Below are 17,114 nucleotides of genomic sequence, written 5' to 3'. Positions count from 1 at the left end.
TTTGATTCCCCACCTGTCCCCAGCCAGGTGCCTCCCCGACGGGGGCCTCTGGGCCTGCACTGGAGGCTGTTGCCTGCACTGACTTGGCTGCAGGCTGGCCTTGCATGGTGCCTGCAGCAGCGCCTGCTTTGCTGAGCTGTTGCACACGCCCTAGACTAAAAAGTGGGGTTTAAGTGATGGGTGACAGGCCCACAAATAGAAACAGGTGGAAGGCTGGCTTATCCCGCCTGGCCCTGGGGTGAGAGCATCTGGAGGAGCCCTGGAGGCCACTCCTCTTTCTCCTGTGGGAGCTAGCTTTTCAAGGGTCTCCCGCTCTGCCATGTCCCGCAGCCTGGCTGCTCCTGCTCTAGAGCTTACTGAAGAGTTAACACAGGGATGGGTCATCAGGCCTGGGGAAATGAGTGTTGCAAATGAACTTTCACAACAGCCCTAGGTCGCTGTTGATAATGTATAGCTCAGTGAACTTGCCTCCTACCCTGAAACAGTGTTTCTTTAACCTTCCTATTCGCTTTCCAGCCAACAAAGGACCCCAAGCCCTTTGTGTGACACCCCCTCCCCTGCATTCCCGCAAATTTAAAACAATCCCCCAAAAAGAACTTCTGGACTAGATAATCGTCCTTTCCTCCTTCATTTTCTATGTGATTATTAGGCTTAGATGACTTCCAGAGAAGACATGAGAGTTATATTAAATACTTTTTCAGGCATGAAACAAGACAACTTGACTACAGATGTCTTCTGGTCTGTCCTTGGCACCCTGGGTGGATTTGCCCGTAATGAAATTGGTAGAGACCAATCCCTGTCCCTGGCACAGCTGTGTTTCCTGGCTGATATGCCACCCTCTGTGTGTGACATGATTGCTGTCACAGATGCTCATGCACTATGGGCTCATGGTCATTCTCACAACTGCCCCAGTGGTGAGTGCTTCCTCTCTCCTGGGGGACAGTGGACCTTGAACCTCTCCCCTCTAGAGTGGCTGCCATTGTGTTTATGGGTCTCCACACATCATCCCTTCTCTATAACTGCCTTGCTTAGTTGTGTGGCCCCATTGCCTCCGAGGTGCGAGAGTGACCTTGACCTGATTTATGGAACCATGAAACCGCATAGACTGTAGGGACTTTAATGTCTGTACCAAATTTAACCTCTCAAGGCCTTATTTATGAAATGAATTAGATGGGATATGTTTAATTATAGCCTTAGCGTTAAATTTCACTACTATTATTAAATGTCTGTTAAGTCCTTGTGTAGATTGACGTAGTCTCCATAACCTCAGTGAGATAGATGTCACCCCATTTTATAGATGAGGGTACATGGTAATACAGCTTGAGTTTGGACCCAGATCTGCTGACTCTGAAGCCAGTGTTCTCTCCTGCAACATGGTACTTCATCTAGCAGGAGATCAAGACAGGTATCCATGTGGGGCCTGTACTGGGGTCACAGTCTAAGAACCAGACTTTGGGCTCTGAACCCACGTCTGTTTTTCCATACCCCAATCTTTCCTTTGAACAGACACCTTAGAACTGCAAGACTGGGATTGCATGGCACTGCTCAGGAGATAAGTTATGGGGTCTGGGCCAGTTGGTACAGGCCTCTCCTGTCCATGTCACCAGTTAACACTGGCCAACAGCTTCCCCTCTTACCTGTCCACTGCTTTCTCCTTTATCTCACTGATGCAGTTGATGTCCCTTAACTAAGGGCTAGGCAGTACCAGGTATGGTTCTCCTTCCTGTTCATGTTTCCTGTCCTTTTGGGCTGCATGCATTCCATTCTTGCAGGAAGAAAACCGTTAACCTAGCAAATTCTGACACTCATCTTCTTATCCTGTCAAGTTAATGAGGTGGTATTACTGATTCTTCCCTCACCCATCATTCTCTAAGATGCTGGTAATTGCATTATAACCCTCTAAAGCTTAAATTTTCTTCCTAATTCTTGGTGTTATCTGAGCCAGGTGGTCTGTAAATAACTCAGTGGCTTTCTCATGGGTGTTTTAATCATTTGATTTAATTAAATGTCTTGTTAAACTTACCTGCGTGTTTTCACAGGCACCTTTCTCTTCACATGGCTACTCCTCCTGACCGCAAAGCTCGCCAATTTTCCACCTGCCTGCTTAGAACGCGGTCAAGCCGCGTGACGTTGGCTTTGTTTGACCTCAGTTTTCCAGCACTGCTCAGTGTGCTTGCACGGCATGCCATTGGACAGGCTGGTAGCATCCCTGTGTCCGAAGCCAAGGAAGCACTCCATGTGTGCATGGAGGCCAGGCATGAAGCCTGGTAGTAACCACCAGACAGCCATGTGAGGAGGGAGGCCTGTTCCTTCCTGTGAGCTGTGTTCATGAGGCAGCGTGGTCAAGTCCTGCCAGGGAGCTGTGTAGGCCCGGGAGCCCCGGGGGCCCCAGCCTCTTCATGTTTCCATGCCCAGGCACTAGAGCCTGCCACCATATTATCTCCCTCCACCTCCACCGCCAATCAAAAAGTCCTTCCAATATCAATAGATCCTTCCAGAACGGAAGAATCACTTTCCCCTCGGTTGGAGGGGAAGCAGTAGCGGTTGATGTTTGAAATCCTCCACACATCCCTAAGTGGGCTTTCATCACCCTGCCTCTTTGCATCTTCCTGAAGGACAGACTTAGCCAATTAACCTAAGGTACCTTCCCCTCTTCCTTGCCTCCCCTCCCCCTAAACCTTACAGATAGCTCGTGAGGCTGAGGCAGCCATGTTCCACCTCAAGCTGTTTGAAGAACTTGCGCGAGCCTCAAGTCGCTCCACAGACCTCATGGAAGCCATGGCCATGGGCAGCGTGGAGGCTTCTTATAAGTGTTTAGCGGCAGCTTTGATAGTTCTGACGGAGTCTGGCAGGTAGGGCCCTGAGGGCAGGTAACTTCCAGCCGTTCTAGAAGACAGCCAGGGCCCAGCCCTGCACCTGGGGCCCGCACTCAGGACCTCTCCTCTCACCTGCAGGAAGCTAGCCAGGGAGTCAGGGCAGGCCAGGACCGCAGGGTCCTTCAGCTCGGCAGGCACAGCGACGTCACAGGCGCCTGGTGAAGGGCTGGTTCCTGCGAGTCTTGATCTCGCTTAGCTCAGAACCTCCAGCGATTGGGCTCTTCTTGGCCTCTGCACCCAGGGACATGCCCCTCACCAGCTGTCTGTGCGACTCTTCCCCTCCCTCTCCCGTGTGACACGGCTCTGACAAAGCTCTGTCCCCCTCTCGTCCCTCTGGACCGATGTTGCCCCTCCCTAGATTGCCCGTGAGGCAGAGGCTGCCATCTACCATTTGCAATTATTTGAGGAACTCCGCCGCCTGTCGCCCATTACCAGTGACCCCACCGAAGCCGCCGCCGTGGGTGCCGTGGAGGCGTCCTTCAAGTGCTGCAGTGGGGCCATAATCGTCCTCACCAAGTCTGGCAGGTAGGAGGTGGCAGCGGCTCCCTGGGAACGCCCAGCTCGGCAGCACCTTTCCTTGGGGGTCCTGGGAGCAGTGCACTAAACGGTGCTCAGATGGCACCAAGCCAAGGTAAGACCCCTCAGCCTGTGCCCGGGACCCTGCAGGGACGGAGCTCCCCTGGCCCCGTGGCCAGGCTCTGGGAGCGAGCAGAACCCCTGCCCTGGGCCTGAAGGACAGGATCCCAGGCAGTGCTCATAGGCGTGTCAGACCATTTGGGTCCAAAGCAAGTTTATACCCTCACGATGAACTAGAGACTTAATTACATAGACAGACAGACTGATGACAAATGGTTGATACTTAAAAGCTGTTTTTCTCAAAAAGTAAAGGATAACCAGTTTTGCTTATTCTGGTTGCTCTGTGCTCTTTAAAAAGTTCAGTGTGGAAAATTAGTGCTGTTTGCTGACATGCTGTTTGGTTGGTGCACCCGTCCCATCGGTCTTTGAGTCCCAAAGGCAAGTGGGTGCTGCCCAGGAAAGGTCACCGTGGTGTGTTGCTGGCACTTGGGCCGTGCATCCAGGCTGAGGCCTCTGCTCGGCCTCAGGCTCGGGGTCCCTTCCAGATCACTAGGCTGTCGTGCTTCCCTCCCTGGGTCTGGGGTGTGCTCCTCCTCCACAGGGCAGCTAGGGTTTCCTGGAGGAGGCGGGTGGAGAGGAGCAGACAGGCAGCCCCACGCACCAAGGAGCAGCAGGTGGGACTGCCTTTAGGACCAGGACACACGATGTGCAGATTCCCTCAGCAGAGGGCTCAGGATGAAAAGCTCCCACCATTTGGGTTGACCTTTGTGAAAAAGTCCAGCCTTTGCTCCTTGGCTATTTTTAACTCCAGGCTTCTGGGATTTCACTCTCAGCGAGTCCTGACTTTAGCGCTTGCTGCCCTCTGAAAGCCTTGTATGGAGGCCAGGCCTTAACGCAGCGCGCCTTCTGCTGTGACATGGCTTAAGTTTCCCTGACACCTGTTGAGTAGTCCTCACAGTTTGCCTTCCAGGCCCCAGTTCCCCCTGCAGGCCCCTCCACCTCCCGAGGCACATCTGCAGCCACACGTATACAGTGTCAGTGCTGAAGGAAGCACCTGGCGCTGGGGCTGTACAGGGGTCCCCTCCCCCACCGAGGAGCCTTCACAGGCAGAGCCTCCCCCACTGACACTCCCATCCCCTGGTCTTGCCTCCTGGGTAGCCACCTGTATTTCTAAGCCTCACTTAGATACTCAGGTTTGACTGGGGGGCTCTACAGCCCAGTTGCTGGAACTGTTTCAGGGACCCGGGGGGTCACGTGGAGTCAGGAGAGGGCACAGCAATAGGGAAGACTTGCGTTGTAGATTCCAAGGGGGACTGGTGGGCTCTGCTCCTGTTTTCTTGCGAATGTCAAGAGTCAGGTGCTATTCCCATGTTGCTTGGCTTGTAGCTGCTGCCAAGTACGGGCCATGTGGGGGAAGTGGGGGAAACTGACCTTGCTGGGTCGGCATGATCCTGGGGCCCTGGCCTGTTGGGAGCGGGGCAGGGCAGATGGGTAGCATAGCTATGAAGAAGAATTATGTGCTGTGGAAGATACAGGATGAGGAGCCGCCCCAGTCTTGGCAGCAGAGAGCCTCAGGCTGGCATAGGGAGTTGGATTAGAGGGTGAGTTGTTGCTGAAGGCCCTGAGGAGCTTCCTGGGACACTGTTTAACAGTCTTGTCTGCCTGTCCCCCATCTCAGGTCTGCACATCAGGTGTCCAGATATCGCCCCCGGGCCCCCATCATTGCTGTGACCCGGAATCACCAGACAGCTCGCCAGGCCCACCTGTACCGCGGCATCTTCCCTGTGGTGTGTAAGGACCCAGTGCAGGAGGCCTGGGCTGAGGACGTGGACCTCCGGGTGAACTTGGCCATGAATGTTGGTGCGTGGCTCGAGCAAGGGCTAGAGGTGGAGGGGTGGAGAAGGTGGAGAAGGTGCCTGAGCACTGGTCTCTCTGAGACCCTATAGAAAGGGGAACATGTTGGCCTTTGGGTGCAAGAGCCCTAGCTGTCCTCACTGGGAATGTTCTCTGAATCCCTCATCCCATTCCCTGGAGTCCTGGGCTGAGCCCAGGAGGGAAGAGGGGCCTTTGAGTTGTGGGGCTGAGCACCCCACGTTCTCTCCTCACTCTCTTCCAGTCTAGGATCCAAAGCAAAGGATCCTCGATAATCGGGGTTGTCCATTCTTTGGCATCTGCTCATCATTGAGGTTTTTCATAAAATTAGCCAGAGCTCCTACACTTGGGGCCAGCACATGTACAAATTATGTATTCATATGGTCTTTGTCCCAGTATAAGAGTAGGATATCATGTGATGAGAGGAAGCAGCTAGCTGTGACTTTGGGCTGGGCTCTCCACCCTCTAGAGTAGAATATGAATGATGTCCAAAGGTCCCTTCCAGCTCTGCTATCTGAGCCATACGGATATATCAAGGCTTCCCTCATCCCCTTTGCCTGGGCTGTGAGGCTAGCGCCACCTTGTGGTGTAAGGGAGTAAAGGCCCGTCAGCCCTGCTTAGCTTCCTCCGACTGGGGGCAGTCTCCCAGGTGCATACCTTCTTCACATGATTCTTCACTCACCAGCCCCTCTTCTCTTCCTCCAGGCAAGGCCCGAGGCTTCTTCAAGAAGGGAGATGTCGTCATTGTGTTGACCGGGTGGCGCCCTGGTTCTGGCTTCACCAACACCATGCGTGTAGTTCCTGTGCCGTGATGGGCCCCGGAGCCCCTCCTCCAGCCCCTGTCCCATCCCCCTTCCCCAACCCATCCATTAGGCCAGCAATGCTTGTAGTGCTCACTTGGGGCTGTGGTGTGGCACTGGTGGGCTGGGATGCCAGGGAAGAAGATTAATGCCTCTGTGAAACACGGCTGTTTTTAAGACCCTGCTTGGGTGGGGTAGTTCAGAGCTGGGCCACCCATCATGTGGCCCCATCCGAGCAAGGGACGAAGGAGGGGTGCAGGCAGGACTGGAGGCCCCAGAGCTTCACAAAGAGGGCAACAGCTCCTGCTTCTCTTCCTTTGTGTACTCGATTCAGTTCCTGTAGAAAATGGATACCCGGAGAACTCCCAGCCCTGGCGTGGGATCAGGAGATAGTCGGCTAAAAGTAGGGGCCTTAGGGAATAGGGCAGAGGTTCCAGTTTAAGCAGACTCTGGCCCTGGCCCTTACTTGGTTCTCCAGCCCCCCTCAGCCTCCCTCACTCCCACCTTGTGCACTGTGCACTTCTGTTCCTTCACTCCACTCGACTGTTGCTGCAGACAAACACTCCACCCTCCACCTTCCATTTCCCTCACTACTGCAGCCGCCTCCAGGCCTGTTGCTATAGAGCCTACCTGTATGTCAATAAACAACAGCTGAAGCACCTGTTTCCTCTTTTTTCTGATGGGGGGGCGGGTGGTTGAACCCTGCCCTCCAAGTAGGGTGAAAATGGCAAGAGCCCTGTGGCTCCTGGTGAGTACTCCTGTGTAACAACTCAGGCCACCTGCCATCCTGTTCCCTGGGGTGCAGAGGTGCTGGGGAAGCAGTCGCTGACTGTCTTGAGAATATAGGTTACCCTTTTCAGCACCCTGGGGTCTAAAAGGTCCTGCAGCTGGGGAAATTTTAACAGCTTATTTGGACCAAAGATTGGAGAAGGCAGCAACAAGGCCCCCTCCCTCCTGCTCATGGGTAAACCAGGAGTGAAGTGGCCCTTGTCCTGCCCCTCCGCCTTAGGTCTTCCTGCAGTAGAGGCCCTTGATATGAGACCAAGTTCTGCTCCCAGTTTCCAGAATATTTGTGGAACCCTGGGCTCCCTTTGTGCCCCTTCTGTTTTCGAATGTCCTCTCTCCATGATAGAGCAGGGTCAAGGAAGGGGGAGAGGGTTGGGAATGGAACTAAATCTGGCTTGCACCTTTCCTCTCTCCTGACCACTCTGAAGGACCAAGCCTTTCCTGGTGGGGATAAGAGGGAAGGAGCCCAGAGGCCAGGTTCATTGTCACACTGAGCTCTTCTGCCTGTGCTTTGCTACTCGATTTCTGGCCATCTGCAGTCCCTTTCCAGACACCTCCAAAAGATTTTTGCCTGGGGAGGCACTGAAAAGTCCCCAACTCGGGAAAGCGCATGAAATCATTACAGCTCCGGAGCTGTTCAAAATTCGCACTGGTGTTCCCTACTCATGTCCTCACTTCTCTGGTGTGGAGAGAAATTGAAACTGCCTTGGAGCTTAGCGTTGGGAGGTTTTGGGAGGGATGGGTTTCTGCAAAGGACTTCGGGCTCCGAGACTAAATGGCTAAAGAGGGAGAACCTGGAGCAGGCACCCAAGGCCCTCGCTGGGAAGGGCAGAGCGTGCAGACCCAGGCCGTCCTCCGGGATAGGATCCGAGCAGAGCTCGGGGCCCCACCTGGATCTGGAGAGAGGGAGGAACAACCAATGGGCTGTGCCCGTCCCGTGCGAGCAGCCAATAGGCGGTAGGGGGCGTGTCATCCGAGGCGGTCGGGAGTGGGCATTCGGTCGTGCGGCGCGGTCTCCGGCGCTCGCTGGAGGCTCCGCGATGACTGCTCTGAGCCCGGGCGAGGCCGCCAAGGCGGGCAGGTAAGGGGCTGCGACCCGCGGACCGGGCTCCAGGGCCCAGGGGCCAACTCGAAGGGACGCTGCCCGGCGGGACCCGGAGGCCGCTGCGCCTCGGCGCGTTCTACCCGCGGGGCAGGCGCTTCCTGGCCCTCCGGAATGCGGGCTTCACTCCAGAGCTGCGCTGCGCGGGCCCTGGCGCTTCCCGGGCTAAGAGGTGTTCGCGCTGGGGCAGGATGTCAGGCTGTAGGCGCTTCGCGCGAGGGGCTCGAACCTGTCGGATGAGGGACATCCAGGCGGTATCAGGGAGGTGGAGGGCACCCCCCCCACCTCGGGATACCTCCTGTGGTCCATCACCCTCCTCCGCCGCCGTCGCTGGGCATTCATTGATTCATTCCCCAGCCATATCGACCCCCAGTCCTGACTGCCCCCCACCCGAGGGCTGGCGCTTCCCTTCTGGCCCCCGAAAGGGTCAGCCTCTCTCTTCCAAACGGGTCTGTAGCGGCGCTCGGTTGCCCGGGAGGCAGCCTGGAGCTGCCCCAGGACGACTCGGCCGCACCCATCCCTCAGGCCCTTCGCCGTCGGACAGGCTGGGGCCAGTCTCTCAGCCTCGAGATCTGTTCCACAGTAACCCTCGGAGGAAGGAAAGTTCTTGCAGCTGGGCAAGGGGCAGGGAGGCAGGGCAGGCAGGAGGTGATATTTCAGGTGGCACCAAGAATTGTGGCCTCTGCCCCATGAAGTCTTGGGGCCCTGCAGGTAGGATTATTTGTGGAAGGCAGAGCCAGTGGATGAAGCTGTAAGTTCCTGCCCTTGCCCCAGTCCCAAAGCCCACAGCCTGAGCTCTGAAGGCTGGCCATCTAGCACTGGGGCAGATAGGGTGAATGTGGTGTGAGCTCAGTGCCCAGTCCACACAAGTACATGGAACTGGTGGAATGTTTTTGTTTGTTTGTTTGTTTTTTTAAGAAGATGTTGGGGGTAGGAGTTTTTTAATTTATTTATTTTTGCTGTGTTGGGTCTTCGTTTCTGTGCGAGGGCTTTCTCTAGCTGTGGCAAGCGGGGGCCACTCTTCATCGCGGTGCGCGGGCCTCTCACTATCGCGGCCTCTCTTTTTAGAGCACAGGCTCCAGACGCGCAGGCTCAGTAGTTGTGGCTCACGGGCCTAGTTGCTCCACGGCATGTGGGATCCTCCCAGACCAGGGCTCGAACCTGTGTCCCCTGCATTAGCAGGCAGATTCTCAACTACTGCGCCACCAGGGAAGCCCCCTGGTGGAATGTTTAAGGGCTCCCTCTGTCCTGTCTTCAAAGAGGCTGGTGAGGCCCTACCCCACTGGCATTTGCCCTTCTTTGCTTTGCTTGCCCCACTCATCCTTGCAGGAATCAGGCTCCTAGGGAATGAGAGAATGTCCCGACAATCCGTGACGGCTTTGCCCCAGTGTACACCCCCTAGCTGGCTCTGAAGTCCAGTTCCTTTCAGAGCGAAGACTTATGGGGTTGCAGGGAGAGGTGGCATAGAGGGTGTCCTTCCCATCCTGCAGTGAGGGGGCCAGTATGCTCCTTCCGCAGTCCTCTGACCATGCTGACAGACACTCTCAGGTCTGAGGTTATGGTTTGACAGGACCAGTTAAGCAGTGCACATCTCTGGGGCAAATGGGCAGATCTAGAGTGCATCATGTCAGCGCAGAAGCTGACAGAAGCTGCTCCTGAGTTTGCAGGAGCATTTCTGCTGGGGCCAAATCCAAGTTCTCCTTCCTGACTTGCCTTTGGGAGAATTTTCTGAATAGCCTAGAGGGGACAGCCCAGGTCCTATCCATGCCTTGTTGTTACTGGTTGCTTTGAAATTTCTGAGCTTAGGCGAGTCTTCAAAGCCTTAGTGCAGACCAGAAGGATCTGTGTGCCAACCCATCCACCTAGGATGACCCCCTGAGGCTGAGGTCAGCAGTACTCAAGATGGGCTATGCCAGCCAGCCTCCCTGAACCTCCTCCACATGCCTGTGCTTGGGTGGGCCCCCCTAGTCCTTAACCTGGTTAAGTCGTGGCTTTGGCCCTTGAATGCCACATACCATACTTATCAGACCAGCATAAAGAGCCTGTCTCATAAGAAGTTCCTATTTTGCTGTGACCTGGGACAAGTCCCCTCTCTGGGCCTGCTTTGCCGTCATAAGGTAAGGAGATTGGATTGTAGGCTCCTTAAAGGCCTTCTCCATGCAGCTATTCAGTGACTCTGCTAACTAGCCTGTTTCCCCCTTGATTTCTGAAGGTATTTTATCTCTTTACATAATTACTTCGTTGCTATGACTACCTATGGAAAGCCCATGAAGTCGAGACCCATGCAGCATTCCACTTTGGTGTCGAGTGTCTGAGTCCGGACACCAGAAAATAATTTGCTTTTCTCCTTTCCTGAGAAGTGAAAATAATTCCCCCCAATTCTGCAGCCATCTCTTATGCAAGGGTAAGTTTGGCAAGAAGTCAATCTTGGCCACTGTGCTGCTATTCACCTGGGCCACAGGGCACCAGTCTGTCACCACATGTTATCACCAACCTTTGAAGCTTTGATTAATTCCCCTGCTGTTTACTAACGTAGGAAAGGAAGGAGGAGGGGGAGGGCAGAAGCCCCCCGGGAACGGAGCTTCCTTTGTAATTAAGAAGTACCTGCCTCCCCAGGGAGTCCCTGCCAGCTACAGCGTGAAGGAAGGCACTGTTCCCACGAATATAAGCCTCCGCGGGGCAGGCTGGTGTCTCCCTTCTCCCCACGACAACTACACATTTTCATTAGTTTACAAATGCCTGGTCATAATTTAGGGCTGGAGTGTTTTAATAACCTGTGGAGGTTGAGCCGATCTTTAAGTCCTTGTCCTAAGTCAGAGTTTCCTCAGATGATGTTTAAAACCACTAGAAAATCACATTGTTAATTTTTAAATAGGACGTTGGTTTTGGCTGGGACTATTTTTTAAAACTATGAACTAAAGGGGAAAACATAATTTTTCGAGGCAGGAGCCTGCCGTGTCCCCCTTTGCCTGGCAAAGTAATAAAGCTATCCTAATCTATTTCACCCTCAAAAAAATATGGACTAAAAAGCATATAAAGAATTAGTTTAAATCAAATACAAATTGCTTTTCCTTCTGACGTGTTGACCTGGCACATCATGGTATATTAAATAATTGTCAAAATCATCCTGGTATTTCATTTCACTGGTGTCTTGGGGTCATCGTTGGTGGCTTAGGGTCAGAACAGCAGCATGGGTGGGATGTCTGAGCAAACAGCTGTGACTGGTTGTAAGAATGTTTTTCTCACTCCTTCGTGTAAAGAAAAAAAATTAAATATTTCTAATTTATGTTAACATTAATCAAATTATTTGAAACTTGCCCATAATCACCAGGGCCACACAAAATGTTATATTTTAAATAATTTTTGAATTTGAAGGACTATTCAACAATTTTGTTTTGAAATAACCTAGTGACAATACCTCAGAATCGATATTCATATTCATACTGGGCTTCTTTGATTACCAAACAAGTTGGAAATGTTTATATATTTAATTGTTACCTCTTTTCATTGTGGAGAATTTCAAACACATACACAAGAAGAGTAGTATAATAAGCAGCATGTGCCCATCACCCAGCTTCAACAATTATCAAGTCATGGGCCTCCCTTCTCCCTCCCTCCTGGATTATTTTGAAGCAAATCTAAGATATATTATTTCACCCACAGTTATTTCAGTGTGTACCTATAAAAGATAAGGTCTTTTAAAAATATAACTACAATACCATTTTCACACCTGAAAAATAACAATAACTTCTTAAAATCATCAGGTAGCTAGTCGGCAAAGTTCCCACATCATCTAGTAAATGTTTTTGTGCCATTTTAAAAACTTTTATAAGGCTCCAAATGAGTTTTATACAATTGGCTGAAACATTGAATCTATATATCTGTGTCTCTAGTAGTCTCTTGTAATGTATAAATTCCCCTTCTATTTCTTCTTTTTTCCTTGCAACTTATTTGTCGGAAAAAATCTTTTTTTTTTTTTCCTATACCCTTCACCAGTTTGCTGGTGCTGTTTAAAAATGTTCCTCTGACTCTTGTATTTCCTATAGATTGGCAGCTGGATCTAGACATTGATCAGATTCAGGAGGTACTGAACACTTGAGGAAACACATAAGGTCTGGTTATTTCTCTTTGGGGCATGTTAACAGCCATTGATGATTATTTCATGTAAACCCATTATTTCATGTAAACCCATTATTTCCTTAGGGATTGCAAAATGGTATTACTCCAATTCTATCACTCTTTCATTATTTATTAGCTTGAATATTTCTATAAGAGAAATGTCCCTTCTTCAACTATTTGGTTACCCCAATACTAGAAAGGGAGAATAAATCCTCAGCTCTTTCCTTTTATTTACAGGTTTTCAAAATAATGAGATGGGTCTCTAGTAATCACCAAAGGTGACCAATGAGTCATTTTGGTATTATTATGATCTCATGGATTTAAACATATTTGATGTGTTTTAGCGCACTGTAGACATTATTCTTATTGATGCTCAAATTGTCCCATCTTGCTCTATCTTCAGGTTGGCTCCTGAATACTTGTGCCATCACCACAGTCTTTTTTTATTTTTTTTTGCGGTATGCGGGCCTCTCACTGTTGTGGCCTCTCCCGTTGCGGAGCACAGGCTCCGGACACGCAGGCTCAGCGGCCATGGCTCACGGGCCTAGCCGCTCCGCGGCATGTGGGATCCTCCTGGACCGGGGCACGAACCCGCGTCCCCTGCATCGGCAGGCGGACTCTCAACCACTGCGCCACCCGGGAAGCCCCCACCACAGTCTTTGATGGCTTCCTTGCTTTCTGGTATGATTAGATATTTTAGGCCCATTTGTGTATTTCCTGCCCCAAATCTGGAATCAGCCATTTCTCTAAGGAACACTGGTTCCCTTTTGGGAAATTGCATGACCATAATCTAAGCACCAGGGGTGTTCATTGCTAGCTGAGTATTTATTTTTTTTAAAGTCATCAGTTTTGAAGTTTATCTTTTAAACCCATTTGATTGCTGATCAAATTAAAGTTGTATTTCCTATCATTTTGGGAGTCATAGGCTATATTAAAAATATAGCACAGCAGAGGGACTCAGCCATACACATACATGTATCCGTGAAGAAACTTTAAATTATACTTGGCAGTTCTTTTAATAATCTCTCTCTCTCTCTCTTTTATTTTACATAATGAGAATTGAAGCCCGCAGGAATTGGCAAACTGTGGTCAGCAGGCCAAATCCTGCCCATTGTCTGTTTTTGTAAATAGAGTCTTACAGTCGTGCCCATTTAAAAAAAAAAAAAAATCTAATGAAAGTGAAATATTCTCTTTCCGGAGACATGTTCCTTTGTTTAGACACAACAGTTTTGCCCCAAATTCCAGGAGTTCACAGACCTTCCCTGCAACCCTTGCCTGGATTCCACGGTCCATTAGACTGTCAACTGGGCTCCATAATGATGGAGGAAGACTTGGGAGGACTGGAAATAACCAGTTGGCCCCATGTAAGAGCAGCAGATGGGAAAGCTAATGGGTCTTGCAGTATCAGATCCAGGAGAAGAGAGATTAGGAGTAGTCATTGCAGAGACTCTGCACTGGTCACACCAGCAGTGAAGATCTGGTTTTATCAAGAAAGGAACATGATGTCAAAAGTTTGTTCTTTGGTGAAGGATCAGTAGATAGAGAGAGGTCCATCTGGGTGTTGGAAAGAACTTTCTAATAATCAGAACTTCAGTGACATACCTGATAGATCACAGTTACATGTAGGCGCACGTTTTGAAATGTCTTGTGCCTAATTGCAACTTTACCCTTTTTTCACCCACTTGAATATTTACTTCCTTACACTAAGTTCCTTGATATGGATAACACTGAGTAAGGTTGTTTTATTCCCCCCTTTTAAGTTATTCTCGGTTACGTAGTTACTGTGATATAATAATAGGAAGAGCCTGAGCTTTCAGAAAGACCTGGATTCAAATCCTTGCTCCACAAGTTACTGCTGAGTTACTACTGGCTCTGAGCCTCCCTCTCTTCTCTATAAAACAGAGTCACATCTGGCCTACTTCAAAGATTCTCAGGCTGTGTAATGGCCTGGTACACAGTAGATGCTCACCAAAAATGAGTTTCCCTGCAGTTCCTCCAGTTTTGAGAATCTGAGACCAGGTCTCTCTGATGATTCAGACCCAGCTGTAAGAAAAGCTTGGTCTTTTTTTACTATTCAAGGTGCAAAGTTCATTTTTTAAAAATAAACTTTTTAATCTTTAGATAATTGTAGATTCACATGCAATTGTGTGAAATAATACAAAGATCTCGTGTACATTTCCCCCAGTTTTTCCCAGTGGTAATATCCTGCACAACAATAGCACAACCAGAAAATTGACATTGATATAATCCCTTTGACCTTATTCAGATTTCACCAGTTTCACATGCATTCATTTGTGTGTGTGTGTGTGTGTGTGTGTGTGTTTAGTTTTGTACAGTTTTATCACATGTGGGAATTTGGCAAAGTTCATTTTTAAAATCAAGGTTTCTTTTTCTGTTGGATTCTGAGGGTTTTCATGTAAGAAGCATGTTTTAGAAATTTGGAATTTAAGAAGTGTCTATTAGTTAACATTGCTGTGCCTTTGGAACAAGTTTCTTTCTTTCTGTGTCTTTCTCCTTTTTTTTCATTCTCTCACCAAATGAAAATAGTTTATTGTGATCGTAAAATTTAGGCAAAGTATACTACAGAAAATTATAAAGAAGAAAAGAAACACCTGCAATCCCAACTCAAGGAGGAAAATAATGTTAGAATTTTGGTGAGCATCCTTCCCAATATATTTTATAATACATGCTGTTCTATATAATGTTTTTTCCAATGTTCTATAATGCTATCCTTTGTGGTAGACTTATTTTGAATAAGTTTTAAAAAATAATGATAAATATCATTTTAATAGTTACATAGCCTTTCATTCTTCGAATAAACCATAATTTGTTCATGCCCTATTGTTTTTTTCCTCTTCTACAAGTGTAGTGAACTACACTTCAGTGCACATTCTTATACATTTAAATTTGTGTTCAATTATTTCCTAAGAATAAATTGTTAGAAGTGGAATTTGTGGGTCTATTGAGTATCTACATACAAATGTATGTACGTTTTCACACACTGCCCTCTCACACAGGGGTGTGTGAGACTGCCCATTCAGCAACATGTTGATCAACAGTAGATGTTATTAAACTTTTAAGCCTTTGAAATTTAATAAGTAAAAATATCCCTTCTATTTCATTTTTAAATATCTTTATTATTTTTGTTGATTTTAAAAGTATTACACCCTGTTATAATAAGTTCAAACAAAACAGAAACTATTGAGAATGAATTCTTCCCTGAGATATAATCACTGTTGTTTGATATAGAACTTTTAATTTTATAAATGGGTTATATCTTGGTTACTTATATGTACTTTTCACTAAACAACATATTTTGGACTTTTTTCCAAATTAGCACATGCAGCTGTACTCTAGTCTTTTAGTCAATTGCATAGGACTCTGTTATATTGATAAAATATTATTTTGGTATTTCCACCTTTTCCTTCATACTTGTTAACTAAAGGAATATAAATTTTTGCCTACTTGTCCATTTATTTCCTTATACCAAGTTCCATGAAATGGAGTTGTAGGATCAAAGGATTTACATTTCTTAAATAATTTGATATATGTTAGAAATGTTAACTAAGTTTTAAGTCTCATCATGGAAAATAAGAATGCTTATTTTCCACATCCTGTAATATTGAGCACTATAATTTTTTTAGTGTTTACCAGTAAGATAGGTAATAGAGATATTTCTTTTTTTGTGACTTACCTGTTCATATTCTTTACCCACTTTTCTATTAGATTGTTTACCTTTTTCTTTCTGACTTGGACGAGTCATTATCATTTAAAAATACCAATCCTTTGTTGTTTACATCACCTTTTAAATTTTAATTAATTTATTTATTTTGACCACATTGTGGTATGTGGGATCTTAGTTCCCTGACCAGGGATGGAACCCATGTCCCTGCAGTGGAAGTGCAGAGTCTTAACCACTGGACCACCAGGGAAGCCCCCTGCCAGTTTGAATTTTGATGTACAAAGGTTTTTAATTTTTATGCAATTAAATCTTTTATGTGTTCTAGGTTTTATATCTTGCTTAGGAAGACCTTTCTCGGTATGTTAATATTCTCTTCTATTTTATTTTAGTTTTTTATTGGCTTAGAAAATATTTGGATGTTTAATCTACCTGGGATTTATTTTTGTGAATGGTGTGAGGTAGCCAGTTGCCCCAAGAACATTTATTGGTCAATCTGTTCTTTCCTTACTTATTTGAAACAGCTTCTTTCTTATATACTAAATTCTCAGATGCCCATAGATCATCTTCTAAACTCCCCTTATATTCTATTGATCTATTCATCTTTTCCTAAACTAGTAAGTATTTTAATTGCTCCAGCTTTGTAGTTTATTCTGACATCTGGTAGGGCAAAGCCCTTGCATGACATTTGGGATAAATTCGCTTCTTTAGAACTTTCAATCTTCCCACTCAGGAGCAGAGTTTATCTCTCCATTTATTCAAGGCTTCTTTCGTGTCATTTAAAAAATGTCTGTGATTTTCTTCTCATAAATTGCTCTACATTTTAAGAGTTTATTCTTGGGTAACTTATATGTATTGCCATATGAATAGAATCATTTCCCCAAATATATTTTATAACTGTTTATTGCAGGTCTACTGAGAAACTATTGATTTTTATATTGATCTTGTAACCACTAGAATAACAATTAACTCCATGAGAGTGTATTGTGTGTCTATCCTTATCACAGCTCTGCCTAGCCCATGGCCCAAATATAAGAATATCTGGGCCACTTTCTTATGATTTTTCCAGTTGATGACGTATCCCCTAGTTAGTTTATGTTACCATCTTTCAAACAATAATCATTGCTTTTTATTGGGGTGGCCAAAAAGTTCGGGTTTTTGGTAGGACGGTAGGAAACCCGAACCAACAATTTGGCCAGCCCCAATAACGTATGAACCTTGGATTTCTTTTTCGTGCTTTTGTGCAATGGCTAGAACTTCCAGAACAATGTTGAATAACAGTGGCGAGAGCAGGCATTCCTAGG

At 47.8% G+C, this 17,114-nt stretch overlaps 2 protein-coding genes across 4 annotated transcripts in view; both read left to right on the top strand.

The window, feature by feature from the left end:
* PKM (pyruvate kinase M1/2) overlaps positions 1-6,783 on the top strand; it is a 14,930-nt gene extending 8,147 nt beyond the window's left edge. Inside the window, exons 6-9 of the mRNA XM_033850042.1 lie at positions 2,040-2,238; positions 3,235-3,401; positions 5,131-5,312; positions 6,030-6,783. Coding sequence (XP_033705933.1) covers positions 2,040-2,238; positions 3,235-3,401; positions 5,131-5,312; positions 6,030-6,136 — 655 coding nt within the window. The 3' untranslated portion in view covers positions 6,137-6,783. The remainder of the gene's footprint in view (positions 1-2,039; positions 2,239-3,234; positions 3,402-5,130; positions 5,313-6,029) is intronic.
* A 1,141-nt stretch (positions 6,784-7,924) lies between these two features.
* GRAMD2A (GRAM domain containing 2A) overlaps positions 7,925-17,114 on the top strand; it is a 35,351-nt gene continuing 26,161 nt past the window's right edge. For 2 of the 3 annotated variants that reach the window (XR_012330198.1, XM_033851936.2), the window contains exon 1: positions 7,925-7,991. Coding sequence is in view for 2 of the 3 variants with exons in the window: in XM_033851936.2 (XP_033707827.1) it covers positions 7,951-7,991 (41 nt within the window). In the remaining variant the exon portion in view is untranslated. The remainder of the gene's footprint in view (positions 7,992-17,114) is intronic. The other variant, XM_033851937.2, reaches the window with a different exon arrangement.

The sequence above is a fragment of the Tursiops truncatus genome, chromosome 2 (genome assembly GCF_011762595.2).
Source record: "Tursiops truncatus isolate mTurTru1 chromosome 2, mTurTru1.mat.Y, whole genome shotgun sequence".
NCBI classification, from domain to species: domain Eukaryota; kingdom Metazoa; phylum Chordata; class Mammalia; order Artiodactyla; family Delphinidae; genus Tursiops; species Tursiops truncatus.
The sequence above is the reverse complement of the archived record's forward strand: the minus strand, read 5'-3'. Positions and strand labels throughout refer to the sequence as shown.